The following is a 19,141-nucleotide window of genomic DNA, read 5'->3' as shown; positions in this document are numbered from 1 at the left end:
AGGCACGCAGTTTACGTCATAGTTTTGGAGAGCAGTGCAACGAGAATTATGTACACATGTACAATTGAGTACAGCATTTCATCCTCAGACGGACGGACAGTCCGAGCGCACAATTCAGATATTGGAAGATATGCTACGTGCTTGTGTTATAGATTTTGGGGGTTCTTGGGATCAGTTTCTATTGCTTGTAGAGTATGCCTATAACAACAGCTACCAATCGAGCATTTAGATGGCTCCGTATGATTCTTTGTATGGGAGACGGTGTCGATCTCTAGTGGGTTGGTTTGAGTGGTGAGGCTAATCTAATGGGTATTGATTTAGTTCAGGATGCTTTGGAAAAGGTTAAATTGATTCAGGATCGACTTCGCACGGCGCAATCTAGACAGAAGAGTTATGCTGACTGGAAGGTTTGTGATGTCGCTTACATGGTAGGAACGAAGAAACTACTTCGAGTTTCATATGTGAAGGGTGTTATGAGGTTCGGGAAAAAAGGCAAGTTGAGTCCCAGGTATATTGGGCCTTTTGAAATACTTAAGAAGATTGGAGAGGTGGCTTATGAACTTGCATTGCTGCATAGTCTATCGGGTGTTCATCTAGTGTTTCATGTATCTATTCTCCGGAAGTATGTCAAAGATGCGTCTCATGTTTTTGATTTCAGTACGGTTCAGTTGGATGGTAATTTGACTTATGACGTGGAGCCGGTGTCCATTTTGGACCGGCAGGTTCGAAAGTTGAGATCAAAGAACATAGCTTCGGTGAAAGTGCAATGGAGAGACCAGCCAGCCAGAGAAGCTACTTGGGATACTGAGCGGGAGATGCAGAGCAAATATCCACACCAATTTGGGACTCCATGTATAATTCTAAACTCGTTCGAGGACGAATATTTGTTTAAGAGGGGGAAAATGTAATGACCCGGCCGGTCGTTTTGAGTATTACAGCCCCGTTCCCCCACTTACTGCTCATTTGTGATTTACAGCTGTTATGTGACTTGCCGGGGTAATTGGTTAGGGACCGGTAAGGTTTCGAAATGAATTGAGACACTTAGTCTCAAAGAAATAAAACTTAAGTTGAAAAGGTTGACCGGATGTTGACTTATGTTTAAATGACCCCGGAATGGAGTTTTGATGATTCAAATAGCTCCGTATGGTGATTTTGAACTTAGGAGTGTGTCCGAAAAATTATTTGGAAGTCCGTAGTTAATTTATGCTTGAAATGGCAAAAATAGGAAATTTAAAGTATGGAAGTTTGACCTGGAGTTGACTTTTTGATATCAGGGTTGGAATCCAGTTCTGAATTTATTTTTAGGCCGGTTATGTCCTTTATGACTTGTGTGCAAAATTTGAGGTGAATCGGACATGATTTGATAGGTTTTGGCATCAAATGTAGAAGTTGGAATTTGTAAGTTTTCATTAGGCTTGAATTGGAATGTGATTCATGGATTTAGCATTGTTTAATGTGATTTGAGGCTTCGACTAAGTTCGTATGATGTCTTATGACTTGTTGGTATATTTGGTTGAGGTCCCGGGGGCCTCGGGTGAGTTTCGGATGGTTAACGGATCAAAAATTTGGACTTAGACGAAATGTAAAAAAATTTCCTTCTGGTGCAATCGCACCTGCGGACATTTTCTCATAGATGTGAGCTCGCAAAAGCGAGCTTGGCATCGCAGATTCGTTCAGGTGTGAAGAGGGGCAGTCTGCGCAGGTGCGGAGCTTTTGCTGCAACTGTTAAGCCGCAGAAGCGGCTTGTTTATCGTAGAAGCGTGAGGTCCGCAGAAGCGGAGGTAACCTCGCAGAACTTAGTGCGCAGAAACGACACCAAGGTCGCAGAAGCGGAGGCAAGGGAAGCTACGCAAAACCATAGAAGCGGACTACATCTTCGCAGAAGCATGTCCGCATAAGCGGCAAAATTACCGCAAAAATAGAGTGTTCCGAGATTTTGCCATTTTTGGACATTTCCAACACGGGTTGAGGCAATTTTTGAGTGAGAATTCATGAGAAATATTAAGGTAAGTCACTTGTGATCATTGTTAGTCAACAATACCGAATCATCATCGAGTATTTTGACTATATTACATGTTTTTGAGGTGCAATTCGAGGATTTGGGCCTAGGAGTTTCAGAATAATAATTTAAGATTTGGAGGTCAAGTTGATGTCAGAATTTGTTAAATTTGGTATGGTTGGACTCGTGGTTGAATGGACGTTCATATTTGGTAAATTTTGTCGGTTTCTGAGACGTGGGTCCCACTGACAATTTTTGAGTTGAATTTCAAATTTTGTTCGAAAATTAGTATTTTCATATAGAATTGATTCATGTAATTTGTGTTGACTATATCGAATTAATTGTGACTAGATTCGATGCGTTCAGAGGCTGATTCGCGAGGCAAAGACATATTAGAATAAAGATTTACATGGTTTGAGGTAAGTAACACTTCTAAACTTGGTTCTGAGGGTATGAATCCATGAATTTCGTGTTATATGAATTGTTTGGGGGTGACGGGCATGTGGGCGTGCACCATAGAGATTGTGACTTAATTGATTCTATGGAGTTGCATAATCAAATAATCATGTCATTATCCACATATCCTCCATGTGTTAGAGGAAATTGAGCTGAGACTCATGTTAAAGATTATGTTTAGGCTACGTGCCGATTTTTTTGGGAACCACAAAGGTCTTATTGCTATTGAATTACATGTTTAAATTTACAATTTTATACTCAGTCACAACTATCGTTTGCATATAATTTCTCAGTCTATTTTGTCATTCATTGATACATCATATCATCTTGTCGGGTTGATATTTATGTCAATGAGAGCGCGAGAGACTGGAGATTTTGAGTGATATTTATGGGATCAGGCTGCACGGTGCAGCATGTTTTATTTATTTATGCCTGGATCTGGCTATTATAGCACTTGGCCTGAAAGAGCACCTCCGGAGTCTGCACCCCCCACAGTAAGCGCGGTTGATTTTATATTGAGGGATGCATCTTCCCTGGGCATAGATCTTGCCTGAAGAATTTATATTGAGAGATGGATCTTCCTTGGACATGGATCTTGTCCGTATCATTTATATTTGGGGATGGATCTTCCCCTGGCTGGATTGGCCTTATACAGTACTAAGTGACTGACTATCAGTTGATGTATATATATATATATATTTGGAATGGATCTTCCCTGGGCTGCATTGGCCATATACAGTACTGAGTGGTTGAGTATTTTAATATTTTGAGTACACGAGGTTTCCACTAAGGTGCATCACATACAACATGTCCATTGTCATGTAGATATAGAGATGTCATTCCTCATATCATTCAGAATCAATCTATTTTACTTTTACTGAGTTGAACTGTTGAACATGAAAGCATGCCTACATTTGTGAAATGTTATTCCTATATTGGACTGTACCTGTTGAGCTCGTCAGTACTTTCAGCCCAATGGTTAGTCTTGTTACTTATTGGGTACATGAGATCGGTTGTACTCATACTACACTCTGCACTTCGTGTACAGATCCAGGTACTTACGGATACGGCGGCTGCTAGATTTCGGAGTTTTATCTATTGGAGACTATCGAGGTAGCTGCTTCGCGTTCGCAGACCTTGTCTCTCTTTCCTTTCAGTTGTTTGTACTATTCTATATTTTCAGACAGTATTTTATTAGTCAGACTATGTTATCATTTAGATGCTCATGTACTTAGTAAAACCGGGTTTTGGGAGTGTATTTGCATCGGTATTTGTGGGATTTTTCCATTAAATTTAATTATTCTGTTTTAAAACTTAAAAGAAATCGTGGTTTATTGAGGTTGTCGGCTTGCCTAGTATTGAGATAGATGCCATCACGACATGCAGAGTTTGGGTCGTGACATACCTTGCAGAAGGTTAGTGCATATTGACCCCTTTATTTACCTTGAATTAATTGTATAGTTCTGTGTTCTCAATGATTCCCTAGTTGATTCTTTTTTGTTTATGTTAGATATTAGTAATGTAAGGTGTATTTGTTATGTTCAATATCTTGCATGCTATATTCACTGTTGACTTAGGAATCTTCTAATTAAGTCATGTTGTATTAAAGTTGTTATCAAATATGTGCTATTGAGTCCTATCCTTCATTATTTGATTAGTAGGATGGCTCGATACTAATTGATATTCTTATGATTAATCTCACTAGGTCAATATGATTAAGATGAGTTACTTTTGTGCTGATTTTGTTCATAACTCACCTATGTTAGTTAAACAACAATCTTATGAGCATTATCATGTTAGCTAAGCTAATTGAATCATGTTCTTGATCTCTTCTTGGTATTTTCTACCTCCAGTAATGGGTTTAACATGACCATTGTGCATGTAACATTGTGTTGCCATGTTCTGGTCTAATGAAGGGTTCTCCCTCCATTCCATGTCTTGTGTTTAACCTTTCTACTTTGATGATCTTAGATGATAAATTTGCTGTTGATAACCTGCATGTTCTGCATATTTAGTGATCCATGTATTGGTACTGCTGTTACTCTTAGAACCTATTAAGCATCATGATTAATATATTTAAATCCTATTTCGACAATATTGTATGTGGTCTGGTAGTCTTGTAATTTGTTATGTGAAGATCAAAATGGAATAAAATCAGAGTTTTTAAACTTCTATCATGTCTTGCCTTAGTCCTAGTAACATGATTATTTTATTGCTCGTATCTTCATGTTTGGATTCTAGTTGGCAGCCTATTCATGCTACTACATCATAGTGACTTCTATGTGCTTCTTGTGATGATTTGAAACTATAAAACCATATGAAAAACCTTGTTAGTATGTTAGAAAGCCTGCTCTGATTTCTGAATGTGGTTTGTTGAGATTGACCCCTGTATTGAATGCCATCTCATGATTGTTTGAGTCCTATGATGAAAGTTACATGAAACTCCTCCTACTATGTTAATTAAATAATTCTTCTTAACTTCTATGCCTGAATTCATACCTACTATGTCAGTGCTGCCGTGCCCATATTCTATTTTATGCCCTTAGCCTGAAGAGATTTATACTTGTATCTATGAGTTACCTATAATAATCCTGATCTTTCTATGTTTTTGCATTGGTGTAAGCTAAGGGAGTGATCCTCCATAAGAGACTGTCCCTAATGATCCATCCTTGCTCAAATGACTCTAACTTTTAGGCTGAGCCATGATATTAAAGTGACTTATACACAAAATCATGCACTATGTTTTGTTAGTGAACCTATTTGCATGCCTAGATGTTGGTATATTGTGACATGCTTTCATTGACACGTTGAACTGAATGCCATCTCCCATTTTCTTATGCATGTTATCATCACTACCTATAGTGGACTTAGCCTAAAGCTAATGGAGTTTGATAACTGGGAAGTCTGATGACATATGGGTTGTTTCAACTAGATAACCAGTCCATTAGGATTAAACAAGACTAAGATTAACTCTTTCTTGATTGATATCCATGTTGCGCTAATTGGTTGGCATGCCCTTTAGGAATTCTAAATGAAAATTATTAGCCTAACTATTAAAAGGATAAGATTTTAATGAGATGTATGCCTACTCTTAACTATGCTGAATCTTTTAGAAGTATTTGTGAACTGTTCTTATAATCTGAACCTAGTTAGAAGAATTTTGAAATATTAAAATGATAGTGGAGTCAACAAAACCAACACATGTACTCATCTCTGTATAATACTTACATGTTAACACTTCCGAGCCTAAAGATATGAGTAATGGGCACGCCTATGTGCAATCAATTACATGTGCTCTATAATTTTGTTTGGTTGCATCCCAATAGTGAAACCATGCCTACTGTAATGTACTGTACTTTGACGTGAATCCTCTTAAGTCAACGTTGTGCCCTGAAATGCTTCTATGTTCTGATTACAACATCCTTTTGCTTAAAGTTGTTTAATATTTTTGTGTCTGAACCTTTGAGAAGTTTACTATGACTCTTACACCTACTGTTTGTATTTGGGCAATATGAAATTACTGAATAGACCCCTATATTTGTGCTTAAAGCTGTGAGGAAGATTAATAGTGAGTGACTAAGGGTATTTGGATGTGAAAACATATTTTATAGTTATGGTACCCCTCCTTGACACAGGCATTGTTCGGGGTCTGTGAGACCTTCGTGAACTCTGAAATGTCTGGGGTTCATAAGGAGATCTTTATACATAAACAAGGATTTGCTCTAAGCCTTTAGTCACTAGATTTTATTAATCCTCATAGGATTGACACAAATAAATTTGGCCTCACCATATTCCTGAGTTTTATTATTTGTCATAATCTTTTTCTTATTTAGTTTTATATTGGATATACACTAATTATCCTCCTAATTTTTGTGCATGTTTCAAATTGGGCCTACCGAATTCCATTGGGACTCAGACCCAAATTCTAATCCAGACTGCTCTCTTTTCCACATATTGGAGTCTACCGCTTTGATCTAAATCCTGCTAATCCTGGCTAAGCTTACCAGCACAATTATCAAAGAATCCAGCTTCTCTCTCTTCTTTACATTGAATAATACTCGTTGTTGTTCGCCATTTCATATGTATATCTCTAAATTACTAACTTTATTATTGGAATATTTTGATACTTTAGTTGTCTGGGAACATAGGAAAACCATGACTCGTATGTAAAAGCTATATTAGAAATCCTGCTCAATTTAGTTCCTCTAATGTTTGATCATTTATTAATTTGTAAGGCCCCGTAAAATTTCACCTAGAACTCAGGGTTTCATGATACCAAGCTACACTTTTAGGTTGAACAGTGCGTTGGGGAGTTGGAGAAAAATTATTGCAGAACAGGGCATTTCTGCGGTCCATTATGCGACTGCAGAACTACTCCGCTGATCGCATATCCGTCACGGAGTGAAGTAGAAAAATGGGAAAATTCTGGAGGTCATTTTGTGATCAACTATGCGACCGCATCATCATTTTATGGGCCACACATCCGTCATATAACCAGTATGAGAAAACATCGGAAGTTGGTTCTGCAGTACAATATGCGACCGCATAACTGATCTAGGGATCGCAGATCAGTCGCAGAACTGTCCAAGCTTACCTAGTTTTTGGGACCATTTATGCAGTCCCCTTTGTGGACAGCATAGTTGTTCTATGGTTTGGTCTGCGACCGTAGACCCGTCTTCGTAAGTTTATGTTTTGGAAAATTCCACTCAACCCCATTTTTATAAAAACGACTTTGGGGTTATTTTGGCTGGTTTCAATAGATGTTTTAGATAGAGGAGTGTTTTAGATAGGGATCAAGAAGGTCCCACCATCATACTAATCATCCCTTTCTCAAGCCTTGGAATTAACCAAGGAAAGCTCTCAAGGTCTCCTTCTAAGAGGTATGGCGCAACTCCCCAGCTCTCAACTTTGGAATTGGACTGAACATGGGTAATGAGAGACATGAATCTGGGGTTGGAAGTTAGTCATTGTGCATGCATATGCTAAAAATGGTGGTATGGAGATTGTTGAACCGATTTGGGTGAAATATGAACTTGGGAGTTGGTTGTGAGCTAAGGGATTACCATACCGAGGCCTTGTGGTCTAATTGCACACCTAATATTTGATAAAATGCTTAAATGAGCCGAACCCATGAATATCTGCCTAATTATTGTTCAAATTTGTCATGTCTCTAATAGATTGAAGTCGCTAGAATTTGCAGGACGTAGTAATTCAGGAAAAGCTCAAGCGAGATATGTTGGCTAAACTCCTCTGGTAAAAATCAAATTCCATGATGTCCTCGTAAGTGGCAATTATGATTGGCTCAATTCCTTATTTCTCATGTTTTGAGTCCTTCATACTAAATTTGATTATTCTAGAATAAGTGTTGTGTTGAAAGATGTATGTACTCAAAATATGTTCCAAATGTTTCCATCATATCATGATTTCCTCTGAGAATGTAATCTAGTATGGACAATGTATTAAAGGCGTGGTGATTTAAAAATCATGTTTCGATTGCAATTTAGTATGCCAAATTATGGAAGAGAAACTCAATGTGATTAAGACTCTTATCACTCATATATATATACACACACTTAGAGTCTTGATTTGAAATTCTCTTAATGTTGATCATCCATGGTAACGCTTGAAAGTTATAGGGGTGAGTAGGAAATATGATATACGACCGATGTGCCGAGAATGATATTACAATTGTGGCCACTAACACCAATGAAATGGAAAGTTGTGTGAAACATTACGAAATGTGATGAAAATCCTTTAAATAATAAATGTTTTGGGAGTATTGTTTAATCACCAAGGAAGGATAGGTAAAAATAACCTAACCTCGAAACTACATGTGTCGCTGTTGGAGTGATTGAGGGGTAAATCCCCGTGTATATGTTGTGAGATTATTTCCCCTTGTATGGGATGAGATTGATGTGTTGAGATATTTCCCCTTAAATGGGATCAGATGATTGCTAGCGGGATGTGATGTGATGTAGACCCACACGGCATTGTGGTGAGACGGCTTAGCCGATCGGGCTGAGATCGGATGCCATACCATGCATATGGTTGTGTTGTGATTGGATGTCTCGGGGTGAGATAGCTTAGCCGATCGGGCTGAAATCAGACTCTTGAAGTTTTAATGTTGTTTTAGGCCCCCATTGCTTCCATGTTTCTTTCTCATTTTACTGTTACTCGTTCTATTGAGAGGGTGTTTAGTCTTACATACAAGTACTATTCCATATGAACTAATGCCCCTTTTGCCGGGGGTGCTACATATTTAATTGATGTGTTGAGATATTTCCCACTAAATGGGATGAGATGATTGCTAGCGGGGTGTGATGTGATGTCGACCCACACGACATTGTGGTGAGACGGCTTAGCCGATCAGGCTGAGATCGGATGCCATGTCGCACTCATGGTGGTGTTGTGATTGGATATCTCGGGCTGAGATCGGACTCCGTGCTAAAAGCACAGTGGTGTATCGATACTAAAGATCTCCCAACTCAAAAATAATGATATTTACTTGAAAATCTTCTTTATCTTAACTTGATACTTTAATATTTATTGTGGCCCCCATTGATTCCATGTTTCTTTCTCAGTTTACTGTTGCTTGTTTTATTGAGAGGGTGTTTACTCTTACATACAAGTACTATTCCATATGTACAAATGTCTCTTTTGCCGGGGGCCCTGCTTCTTTAATGGATGCAGGTGGCTCCACAACAGGCAATATTGATCAGTGATAGCAGTACACCCTCTCCTCAACTAACTTGGTGAGCCCCACTTCCTATCGGGGTCTTATATCGTTTGTTCTTTATGTATGATATTTTGAGGTATAGCCGGGGACTTGGTTCCGGCACTATCATAGTACTCTTTTGTATCTATTAGAGGCTTCGTAGACATACTGTGGGTTGTATATTGGTGTTTGGAAAGGCAAACTAGAAATGTTGTATTTGTATCACATGTTTCCACTTCTAAACTATGAATGTGTAGTGTAATATTTGGGGAAATATTGAATGAAGTTCTAACGGTAATGAAATTTTGATTGTTTATGTAACCTTCTCATTGTCTAATTAATGGAATACATCTTCGCTTTATTCATGGGTATAGTCGGGTAGGAAGCATCTAGCAGGCTTGCTTGACCGGGTTATCTCGGTTGAGCATCGGTCGCACTCCCCGATGTTAGGGCGTTACAAGCGTGGTAGCAGAGCCTAAGGTTTTACAGTGTCCTAAGATGTCTTGGAGCCGTGTCTAGTAGAGTCCTTCTTATCGGTGTGTTGTCGATCACATCTATAAATTGGAGGCTACTTGGGCATTTAGGAATGTCACCCTTCTTTTATGTTCTAGGTTGTGCGATAGAGCTAATTGTAAGACGTTTCCTCCTCTAACTCGTGCATTTCTCTAACTTTCAGTATGTGGCGCCTATGAATAAAGCAAGAACGGGTCAAGGAACCAATGCCATCCCAAGAGTGGCAGTTGATTCTATACCTGATGCTGCGGGTGAGAACCCGAGGGGTGAGGATATTCCCCCAGCTACTACACCACCTGATTCTACTACTCCACTTAGACTGCAACAATCCCTACTCCTATTGAGGGTGCAACTATTCCACTCCCGACTGATATTCCAGTTCCACCTCCAGCCCAAGCTTCTAGTCCCGGTGTTTCTGATGGGGACCCTAGGGGAACCATATAGATGTCGGCTCATATAGTGGCTTCCCAGGATCAGATATCGAATGTTGCACCTACTTCTTCCAGCCAGCAAGGGGATTCTGCTAGTTCCAGGTTTAACAAGTTTCTTCAGTTGGATCCGCCAGTGTTCACGAGTAATAATCCTGAGGAGGGCCCCAAGAGTTTATTGATGAGATGCACAAGACCCTCCGAGTTATGCGTGCTATTGAGATTGAGGGAGTGGAGTTGTCGTCCTACCATATGAAAGAAGTAGCCTATTATTGGTTTGAGATATGGGAGGAGTCTCTTAGGAGGGGAGCCCTTTAGCTAGATGGAGTGAGTTTGCCCACGCCTTCATTGATCATTTGTTGCTTGCCGAGACTAAGATAGTCTGTGCCGCTGGGTTTGAGAGCTTGAAACAAGGTATCATGAGTGTGTCGTAGTATCATATGCGGTTTGTGCGCATGTCCAAGTATGCCATCTACATGTTGCCCACTATGGAGGCTAGAGTGCACCAGTTTGTGCAGGACCTTAGCCCCTTGGTTATTAATGAGGCCGCTACAGCTGCCTTGAATTCTGATATGAACTATGGGAAGATGGTGGCATTTTCTAAAGCCACAGAGACCCGCAAATTGAAGAGTAGATAGGAGCGAAAGGGTAGCAACAAGGTCCGGTCCGCGAGCAATTTTCATGGTTCTTCGGGTGGTGGTGGTGGCGGGTCGGCATTTGGGGGAGGGTCATCAGGACCATCCTAGTCCTTTGCACAGTATTCGGTTAGTCCACAGCTGCTAGAGTTCGGTCAGCAGTAGTGGAGCCATTTTAGGCCCATTCAGGGCAGCAGGGGATCCTACTAGTAGGGTAGGCCTGGAGGTAGATTCTAGCAGTAACGGAGGCCCCCATGCCCTGGGTGTGGGAAGATACATTTTTGGGCTAGCTTCATGGGCAAAACCATATGCTACTGGTGCGGTATGAGGGGTCACATTCAAAGGGATTGTCGTTCGTCCCGCCCGAGTATCTCTAGAGTTCAGAGGATTCTCCAGATGTTGTTACAAGTATATTGACTATCCAATATCATGATGTATATGCCCTTATTGATCACGGATCCACTTTCTCATATGTCACTCCTTATATTGCTATGTAATTTGAAATAGAACCAGAACAGCTTCATGAGCCGTTCTCTGTGTCTACTCCAGTTGTTGAGTCTATTGTGGCCGCGCGGGTTTATAGGTATTGTGTTGTCACGGTGCGTGGTCGGGATACCATGGCCGATTTCATGGAATTAGAGATGGTTGAATTTGATGTAATAATGGGGATGGACTGGCTTTATTCATGTTTTGCCAAGCTTTATTGTCGAACTAGAACCATTAGGCTTCAATTCCCAAATGAGCCAGCTATTGACTGGAAGGGGGATGATGTGGTGCCAATGGGTAGGTTTATTTCTTACCTTAAGGCCACGAAGTTTATCAACAAGGGGTGTATTTACCATTTGGTCCGAGTTACGGATACAGATACCGAGGCACCTACATTTGAGTTTGTGCCAGTAGTGAATGAATTTTTTGAGGTCTTTCTTGATGAGCTCCCTGGGATCCTACCAGATAGGGAGATTGATTTGGAATCGATGTGATGCCAGGCACGCATCCTATATCTATTCGACCCTACTGAATGGCACCAATAGAATTTATGGAACTAAAGGAGCAGTTGAAGAACAAGGTCACGATCAAGAATAAGTACCCACTACCAAGGATACAAAACTTGTTTGATCAATTGTAGGGTGCTAAGTATTTCTCCAAGATTGACTTATGGTTGGGGTACCACTTGAAGATCAGGGGGCCAGATATTCCGAAAACAACATTCAGAACCCGGTTTGGGCACTTTGAATTTCTGGTGATGTCTTTTGGGCTAACAAATTCCCGTCAACTTTCTTGGATCTTATGAATCGAGTCTTCAAAACTTTCCTCGACTCCTTTGTGATAGTGCTCATTGGCGATATTCTTGTATATTCACGAAGTCAAGAGGACTATGCTAATCATCTAAGGGCAGTTTTGCAGACTCTATATCAGCACAAGTTGTATGCAAAGTTTTTGAAGTGTGAATTTTTGCTTGAATCTGTCACATTCTTGGGTCATGTCGTCTCCAGAGAAAGAATTAAGGTTGATCCTCAGAAGATCACAGCTATGAAGAATTGGCCTAGACCTATAACTCCAAAAGAGATTCGCAGTTTCTTATGCTTAGGTGGGTATTACATGAAGTTCGTGGAGGGGTTCTCTACTCTTGCCTCTACGTTGACTAAATTGACGCAGAAGGCGATTACGTTCCAATGGTCTGATGCTTGTGAAAAGAGCTTCCAAGAGTTGAAATCAAGATTGACTACGACATCGGTGTTGACCCCACCAGAGGGTACATGTGGGTTTGTAGTATATTGTGATGCTTCAAGGATCAGATTTGGGTGTGTATTGATGCTACATGGAAAGGTGATCTCTTATGCTTCAAGGCAACTCAAAAATCATAAGAAGAACTATCCAACACATGACTTAGAGCTTGAGGTGGTGGTATTTGCATTGAATATTTGGCATCATTATTTGTATGGGGTCGATGTGGATATATTCACTGACTATAAGAGCCTTCAATATATTTTCAAGCAGAAGGAATTAAATCTGAGGCAGCGAAAATGGCTTGAGTTACTCAAGGACTATGACATCGATATCCTATAACATCCGGGAAAGGCTAATGTTGTGGCGGATGCTCTTAGCCGAAAATCCATGGGTAGTTTGGCTCACATGGTGGCACATCAAAGGCCGTTGGCCAAGGAAGTTCATTGTTTGGCTAGTTTGGGAGTTCGTCTTGCGGACTCAAGTAAAGGAGGGATGATTGTGAAAACTAGGGCTGAATCATCACTTGTGGTGGAAGTCAAGGAGAAGAAATACGACAATCCATTGTTGGTATAATTGAAGTAGGGGATTCATAAGGATAAGACTATGGCTTTTTCTCTTTGCATGGATGATGGCACACTAAGGTACCATTGGAGATTATGTGTTCCAAACGTAGATGGTCTCCGGGAAAGAATCATGACCGAGGCTCACCATTCCAGGTATTTTGTGCACCCAGGTTCTACAAAGATGTACCACGATCTTAAAGAAGTCTGCTGGTGGAAAGATATGAAGAGGAATGTAGCGGACTTTGTGGCAAGATGTCCAAATTATCAACAAGTAAAGGCCGAACACAAAAGGGCCGGTGGGTTGGCACATAACATAGAAATTCTAATGTGGAAGTGGGAGATGATCAATATGGACTTTGTGGTGGGACTACCTCACACGCCTCGCAAGTTCAACTCGATTTGGGCAGTTATGGACCGACTCACGAAATCATCACACTTCTTACATGTTAAGGCTACCGACATAGTGGAACTGTTTGCTCAGTTGTATATCAAGGAAATAGTCAGGTTACATGGCACTCCAGTTTCAATTATCTCTTATCGGGGGGCATAGTTCAAGGCTAATGTTTGGAAGACATTTCAGCAAGGTTTGGGTACTCAAGTGAATCTTAGTACCGCATTCCATCCACAGACCGACGGGCAAGCATAGCGGACCATTCAGACACTTGAGGATAAGTTGCGTGCTTGTGTTCTTGAGTTCATGGGCAGCTAGGATGATGATTTGCCACTTATAAAATTTGCCTACAATAACAGTTACCCTGCTAGCATTCAGATGGTGTCGTTCGAGGCTCTATATGACTTGAAATGTAGGTCTCCCATTAGGTGGTTCGAGACATGGGAAGCAGAGTTGACAGTACCACACCTCATGCACCAGGCTATGGAGAAGGTTAAGATCATTAAGGAATGGTTACAAACTACTTGGAGTCGCTAGAGGTCCTATTCGTATATGCGTCACATGGATTTGTAATTCCAAGAGGATAATTGGGTATTCTTGATGGTTTCACCTATAAAGGGTATAATGCGGTTTGGTAAGAAAGACAAATTGAGTTTGAGGTATGTCGGACCGTATAGAATCATTCAGAGGATTGATCAAGTGGCGTACATGCTTGAGCTACCTCTAGAGATGTCCTTCGTGCACCCGGTGTTTCATGTGTCTATGTTGAAGAAGGTAGTTGGAGACCCAACACTCATTGTTCCGGCCGAGACTATTGAGGTTAATGAGGAATTGACTTATGAAAAGATTTCAGTTGCTATTGTTTATAGGCAAGTCCGAAAGCTGAGAAATAAATAAATTGCCTCCGTGAAAGTGCTAGGGCGAAACCAACAAGTGGAAGAGGCCACTTGGAAGGCCGAGGAAGAGAAGAAGAGAAAGTAACCTCATTTATTTGAATAGCTACGTATTTAGGTAGTTGTGTGTAATGAAAATGTTAAGAGTTTACCTTCTATGAATTATGTTTCACTTGTACAATTTTTATTAAAGGATGTTTCTTTTGCTAATATAATGTTTATGGCGTTGTGGTTGATGTCATTTCCATGTTATGTTATGTCGTAGGATTATGTACATATTGCTACAATTGGTTTCTGGTTGACAGGTGGATAGGCAGAGTTATAGGGGAAACTCTGCTGAATGTTTTGGAAATTTAGAGATTTAATCAAAATTTGGAACTGCTGGTGTGTGAAGTAATAGTTGGGTCACATTGGATGCTAATGGCGGATTATGACTGTCATTCGAGGAGGAATGATCCTAGGCAGGGGAGGATGCAAGGCCCAGTAAAATGTTACCTAGAACCCGGGGATTCGTGATGCCAAGGTAGGCTTATTTGTTTGATGATTGTGGGAATTCTTCGTGGCGAACTTGCGAGCCGCTTTATGAACTTTTGGGTTGAATAGTACGTTGGGGAGTTGAAGAAATTTTTCTGCAGAACAGGGCATTTCTGCGGTCCATTATACGATCACAGAACTACTCTGCGGATCGCAGATCTGCCGCGGAGTGAAGCGGAAAAAATGGCCAATTTTGGAGGTCATTTTGTGCTCAACTATGTGACCGGATAATAATTTCACGGGTCGCACCTCTGTCGCAGAACCTGCATGAGAAAACAGTGGAAGGAGGTTCTACGGTCCATTAGGCGACCGCAGGTCAGTCATAGACCTATCCAAGGCTTCCTTGTTTTTGGGACCATTTCTGCAGTCCCCTTTGTGGACCACATACTCGTTATGCAGTTCGGTATGTGGCCACAGACCCGACTTTGGGGTTATTTTTGCTGGTTTCAACAAATGTTTTAGAGAGAGGATGAGTGTTTTAGAGAGGGATCAAGAAGCTCCCCCCATCATACTAATCATCCCTTGCTCAAGCCTTGGAATTCACCAAGTAAAGCTCTCATGGTCTCTTTCTAAGAGATAAAGCTCTACTCCCCAGCTCTTATTTGTGGAATTCGACTGAACACGGATAACGAGAGAGATGAATATGGGGTTGGAAGTTAGTCATTGTGCATGCATGTGCTAGAAATGGTGGTATGAGAATTGTTGAACTGATTTGGGTGAAATATGGACATGGGAATTAGTTGTAATATGAAGGATTCCCATCCTAGGGCCTTGTGGTCTAATTGCATACCCAGTGTTTGATAAAATGCTCAAATGAGCTGAACCCACGAATATCTACCTAATTATGGTTCAATTTTTTCATGTCTCAAATAGGTTTAAGTTTCTAGGATTTTCGGGACATTGTAGTAATTCAGGAAACGCTCAAGCGAGGTATGTTGGCTAAACTCCTCTTGTAAAAATCAAATTCCATGATGTCCTCGTAAGTGGCGATTATGATTGGCTTAATTCCTTATTTTTCATGTTCCGATTCCTTCCTACTAAATTTTATTATTCTAGAATAAGTATCGTGTTGAAAGTCGTATGTACTCAAAATATGTTCCAAATGTTCCCATCATATCATGATTTCCTTCGACAATGTAATCTAGTATGGCCAATGTATTAAAGGCGTGGTGATTTAAAAATCATGTTTCGATTGCAAGTTAGTATGTCTAATTGTGGAAGAGAAACTCAGTGTGATTAACACTCTTATCGCTCATATATATACTGTTAGGGTGTGTTTGGTATGAAGGAAAATATTTTCCGAAAAATATTTTCCAATTTTTTCATGTTTGGTTGGCTTAAATGTTTTGGAAAATATTTTCCATATGAACTCATTTTCCTCCAATTGGAGGAAAATATTTTCCTCGTCAAGATAAGGGAAAACATTTTCCAAAACTCCTTCTCAATCTTTCCCACCCTCACCCACCCACCGCACACCCTCACACCCACCCACCTAACCCCACCCTCTCTCTCCAAAAAGGCTTTTTTTTTTCAAATTTCATTTTTTTTTCCGTCACCACCCACCCTACCCCCTGCACCCACCCCACTGCCCCCCACCCATTTCAAATTTCTATTTTTTCATTTTTCTGCACCCCCCGTGCCGCCGCCGCCCCTGCCCCCTCCCCGGGAAACCCCCGTTCGAAAGTTGATGACTCATGTTAATTGTATCTAAATTATTTATAAATACTCTTGAGAAGTTACTATCCTTAATTTGCGTACCAAACACCGGAAAATGAATAGGATTACTACTTGTTTTCCAAGAAAATATTTTTCACGGAAAATATTTTCCGTTATACCAAACACACCCTTAAAGTCTTTATTTGAAATTCTCTTATTTTTTATAATCCATGGTAATGCTTGAAAGTTATAGGGGTGAGTATGAAATATGAAATACGACCGATGTGCCGAGAATGATGTTACAATTGTGGCCACTAGCGCAAATGAAATGGAAAGATGTGTGAAAGATTATGAAATTAGCTAAAAATACTTTTAATAATAAATGTTTTGGGAGTATAGCCGGGAACTTGTTGCCGGCACTGTCATGGTACTCTTTTGTATCTGTTGGAGGCTCCAAAGACATAGTGTGGGTTGTATATTGGTGTTTGGAAAGTCAAACTAGAAATGTTGTATTTGTATTACATGTTTCCACTTCTAAACTATAAACGTGTAATGTAATATTTTGGGAAATCTTGAATGAAGTTCTAACGGTAATGAAATTTAGATTGTTCATGTAACCTTCTCATTATCTAATTGATCGAATACATCTTCACTCTATTCATGGGTAAGGTCGGGTAGAAAGCATCTAGCAGGCTTGCTTGACCGGGTTATCTCAGTTGAGCGCCGGTCGCGCTCCCCGAGGTTGGGACGTGACATAATTTTAAACTTATCTTTGCAAAAAATGAAAGTCTTTATCTTGTTATCACTAACGATTTTCAAAAAGGTTTAAATAGTGGCAGATTCAAAAGCAAAAATGAACTCTCTTTTGAAAAATTGGATCGCAAAAATAATGCGAGAGCTATTTTCAAGAATTAAAAACCAAAGACAGCCAGATTTGCGAACCAATGAACCTCAACGAATTTTAAATACAAGGTCTCCGCTGAAATTGATTTTCAAATGAGGTATACCTATTCCAACCTAAGGTTTATTTTCAAACGGTCCTTTACTCTACATAGTTACAAAGCAACCTTTTCTTCAAAGTAAAAAACGCAACTCTTTTCAAAATAACGAGTTTTAAAGAACATACTTTCTTTAAAGGCAATGGTATATCTAGTTTTTGACTTAAGGTATACATAATTTAAAAGATGATTTTGTTCCATGATTATAAACTCATAGACGGATAACATCTTTCTTCATCAAAATAGTGAATTTTAAGATATGACTTCAAATATTTTTACAGACTTTAAACACTGACTAAGCAGAATATAGACATTTCTTTCCCCAAACCTAGCTTAATTTTAAGGAGCCACCTCAGGTGGATTTTACGGGATACCTAACACTATCTCCTTAGAATGACTAGATGTAAGGCCCCGTGAAACTTTTCTTAAAAACCGGGATTCCGTGATGCCGTGGCAGGTGTAGAGGTTATTAATAGTGGAAATTCTTCGGGCCGAGCTTGCTCGCCGCTGTTCGGACTTTTTGGATTGAAAAGTGTGCTGGGGAGTTGAAGGAAAATATTTGGCAGAAATAGGCATTTCTGCGGCCCATTCTGCGGCCGCATAATCACTATGCATGCCGCAGAATGGTCGTAGAGTGAGTCAGTTTTCTAGGCCATTTTGATGTTATTTTCGCGGTCCATTATGTGACCACATAACCGTTTCGTGGGCCGCACTTTTGTCTCACAATAAGTCTTGAAGTTTTGCGGAGGGAGGTTCTGTGGCACATTATACGACCACACAATAGGTCTGCGGGCCGCATAATGACCACAGACCCAGTCAATTTCTTTCCAGTTTTGGCACCCAATTTGTGCAGTCGATATGCGGACCGCATATCCTGATTTGGGGCTTCATTTTTGGTATTTTTATAACCCGACACTACTTCGTTAATTAGATGTTTTGTCCCATTTTTAGCAAAAATCTGACATTTTGAGAGTTAGAGAGTGCCCTAGAGTGAGAGTGATCTTTAACAAATTATCCTTCAATTCTTGCTCGAATCTTTGAAGATTAACAAGAAAAACTCACTAGGTCTTAATCCTAAAGGTAAGATTCTCCACCCTAACCCTCAATTTCAAATTTTGTCTAGAATTGGGTAATTAGTAAGATAATTTTTGGGCATAGGAGTTGTTCATCTTGCATGCATGTGTTATCAAAATGTGTAAGAAGGTTCTGAGTACCACCAATTGAAGAATAGGGAGCAGGATATTCCGAAAACAGCTTTCAGGACCCGGTATGGGCACTTTGAATTTCTGGTAATGTCTTTTGGGATAACAAATGCCCCGACGACTTTCATGGATCTTATGAATTGGGTTTTCGAGCCTTTTATCGATTGCTTTGTCATAGTGTTCATTGACGATATTCTTGTATATTCACGAGGTCGGGAGGACTATGCCGATCATCTCAGGGTAGTTTTGCAGACTCTTCATCAGCACCAATTATACATGAAAATTTTAAAATGTGAGTTTTGGCTCGAGTCTATCACATTCTTGGGTCATGTTATCTCTAGAGAAGGAATTAATGTCGATCCTCAAAAGATTGCAGCGGTGACGAATTGGCCTAGACCTACAACACCAACCAAGATTCACAGTTTCTTGG

The 19,141-nt window shown here is 40.1% G+C and overlaps 3 protein-coding genes across 3 annotated transcripts; all 3 read left to right on the top strand.

The window, feature by feature from the left end:
- Positions 1 to 305: 305 nt before the first annotated feature.
- On the top strand, positions 306 to 908 carry LOC138892359 (uncharacterized). The gene has a single exon (XM_070176067.1). The coding sequence runs from the start codon at positions 306 to 308 to the stop codon at positions 906 to 908; it is 603 nt and encodes a 200-aa protein (XP_070032168.1).
- A 9,219-nt stretch (positions 909 to 10,127) lies between these two features.
- Positions 10,128 to 11,726, top strand: LOC138892358 (uncharacterized). Its single transcript, XM_070176066.1, has 2 exons — positions 10,128 to 10,257; positions 11,254 to 11,726. Exons 1-2 carry the CDS (start codon positions 10,128 to 10,130, stop codon positions 11,724 to 11,726), a joined length of 603 nt encoding a protein of 200 aa, XP_070032167.1.
- Positions 11,727 to 12,033: 307 nt separating this feature from the next.
- On the top strand, positions 12,034 to 14,686 carry LOC138892357 (uncharacterized mitochondrial protein AtMg00860-like). The gene is made up of 2 exons (XM_070176065.1): positions 12,034 to 12,573; positions 14,627 to 14,686. The coding sequence occupies exons 1-2, from the start codon at positions 12,034 to 12,036 to the stop codon at positions 14,684 to 14,686; spliced, it is 600 nt and encodes a 199-aa protein (XP_070032166.1).
- The last annotated feature ends 4,455 nt before the right edge of the window (positions 14,687 to 19,141 follow it).

The sequence above is a fragment of the Nicotiana tomentosiformis genome, chromosome 5 (genome assembly GCF_000390325.3).
Source record: "Nicotiana tomentosiformis chromosome 5, ASM39032v3, whole genome shotgun sequence".
Taxonomy (NCBI): Eukaryota; Viridiplantae; Streptophyta; class Magnoliopsida; order Solanales; family Solanaceae; genus Nicotiana; species Nicotiana tomentosiformis.
The sequence above is the reverse complement of the archived record's forward strand: the minus strand, read 5'-3'. Positions and strand labels throughout refer to the sequence as shown.

Coding starts and splice junctions, on each gene's coding strand:
- LOC138892359 (XM_070176067.1), top strand. CDS start 306: ATGGGTATTGATTTAGTTCAGGATGCTTTGGAAAAGGTTAAATTGATT.
- LOC138892358 (XM_070176066.1), top strand. CDS start 10,128: ATGTCGGCTCATATAGTGGCTTCCCAGGATCAGATATCGAATGTTGCA. Junction 10,258..11,253: donor GGATCCGCCAGTGTTCACGA/GTAATAATCCTG, acceptor AATTTGAAATAG/AACCAGAACAGCTTCATGAG.
- LOC138892357 (XM_070176065.1), top strand. CDS start 12,034: ATGAATCGAGTCTTCAAAACTTTCCTCGACTCCTTTGTGATAGTGCTC. Junction 12,574..14,626: donor TATTGATGCTACATGGAAAG/GTGATCTCTTAT, acceptor TCTGGTTGACAG/GTGGATAGGCAGAGTTATAG.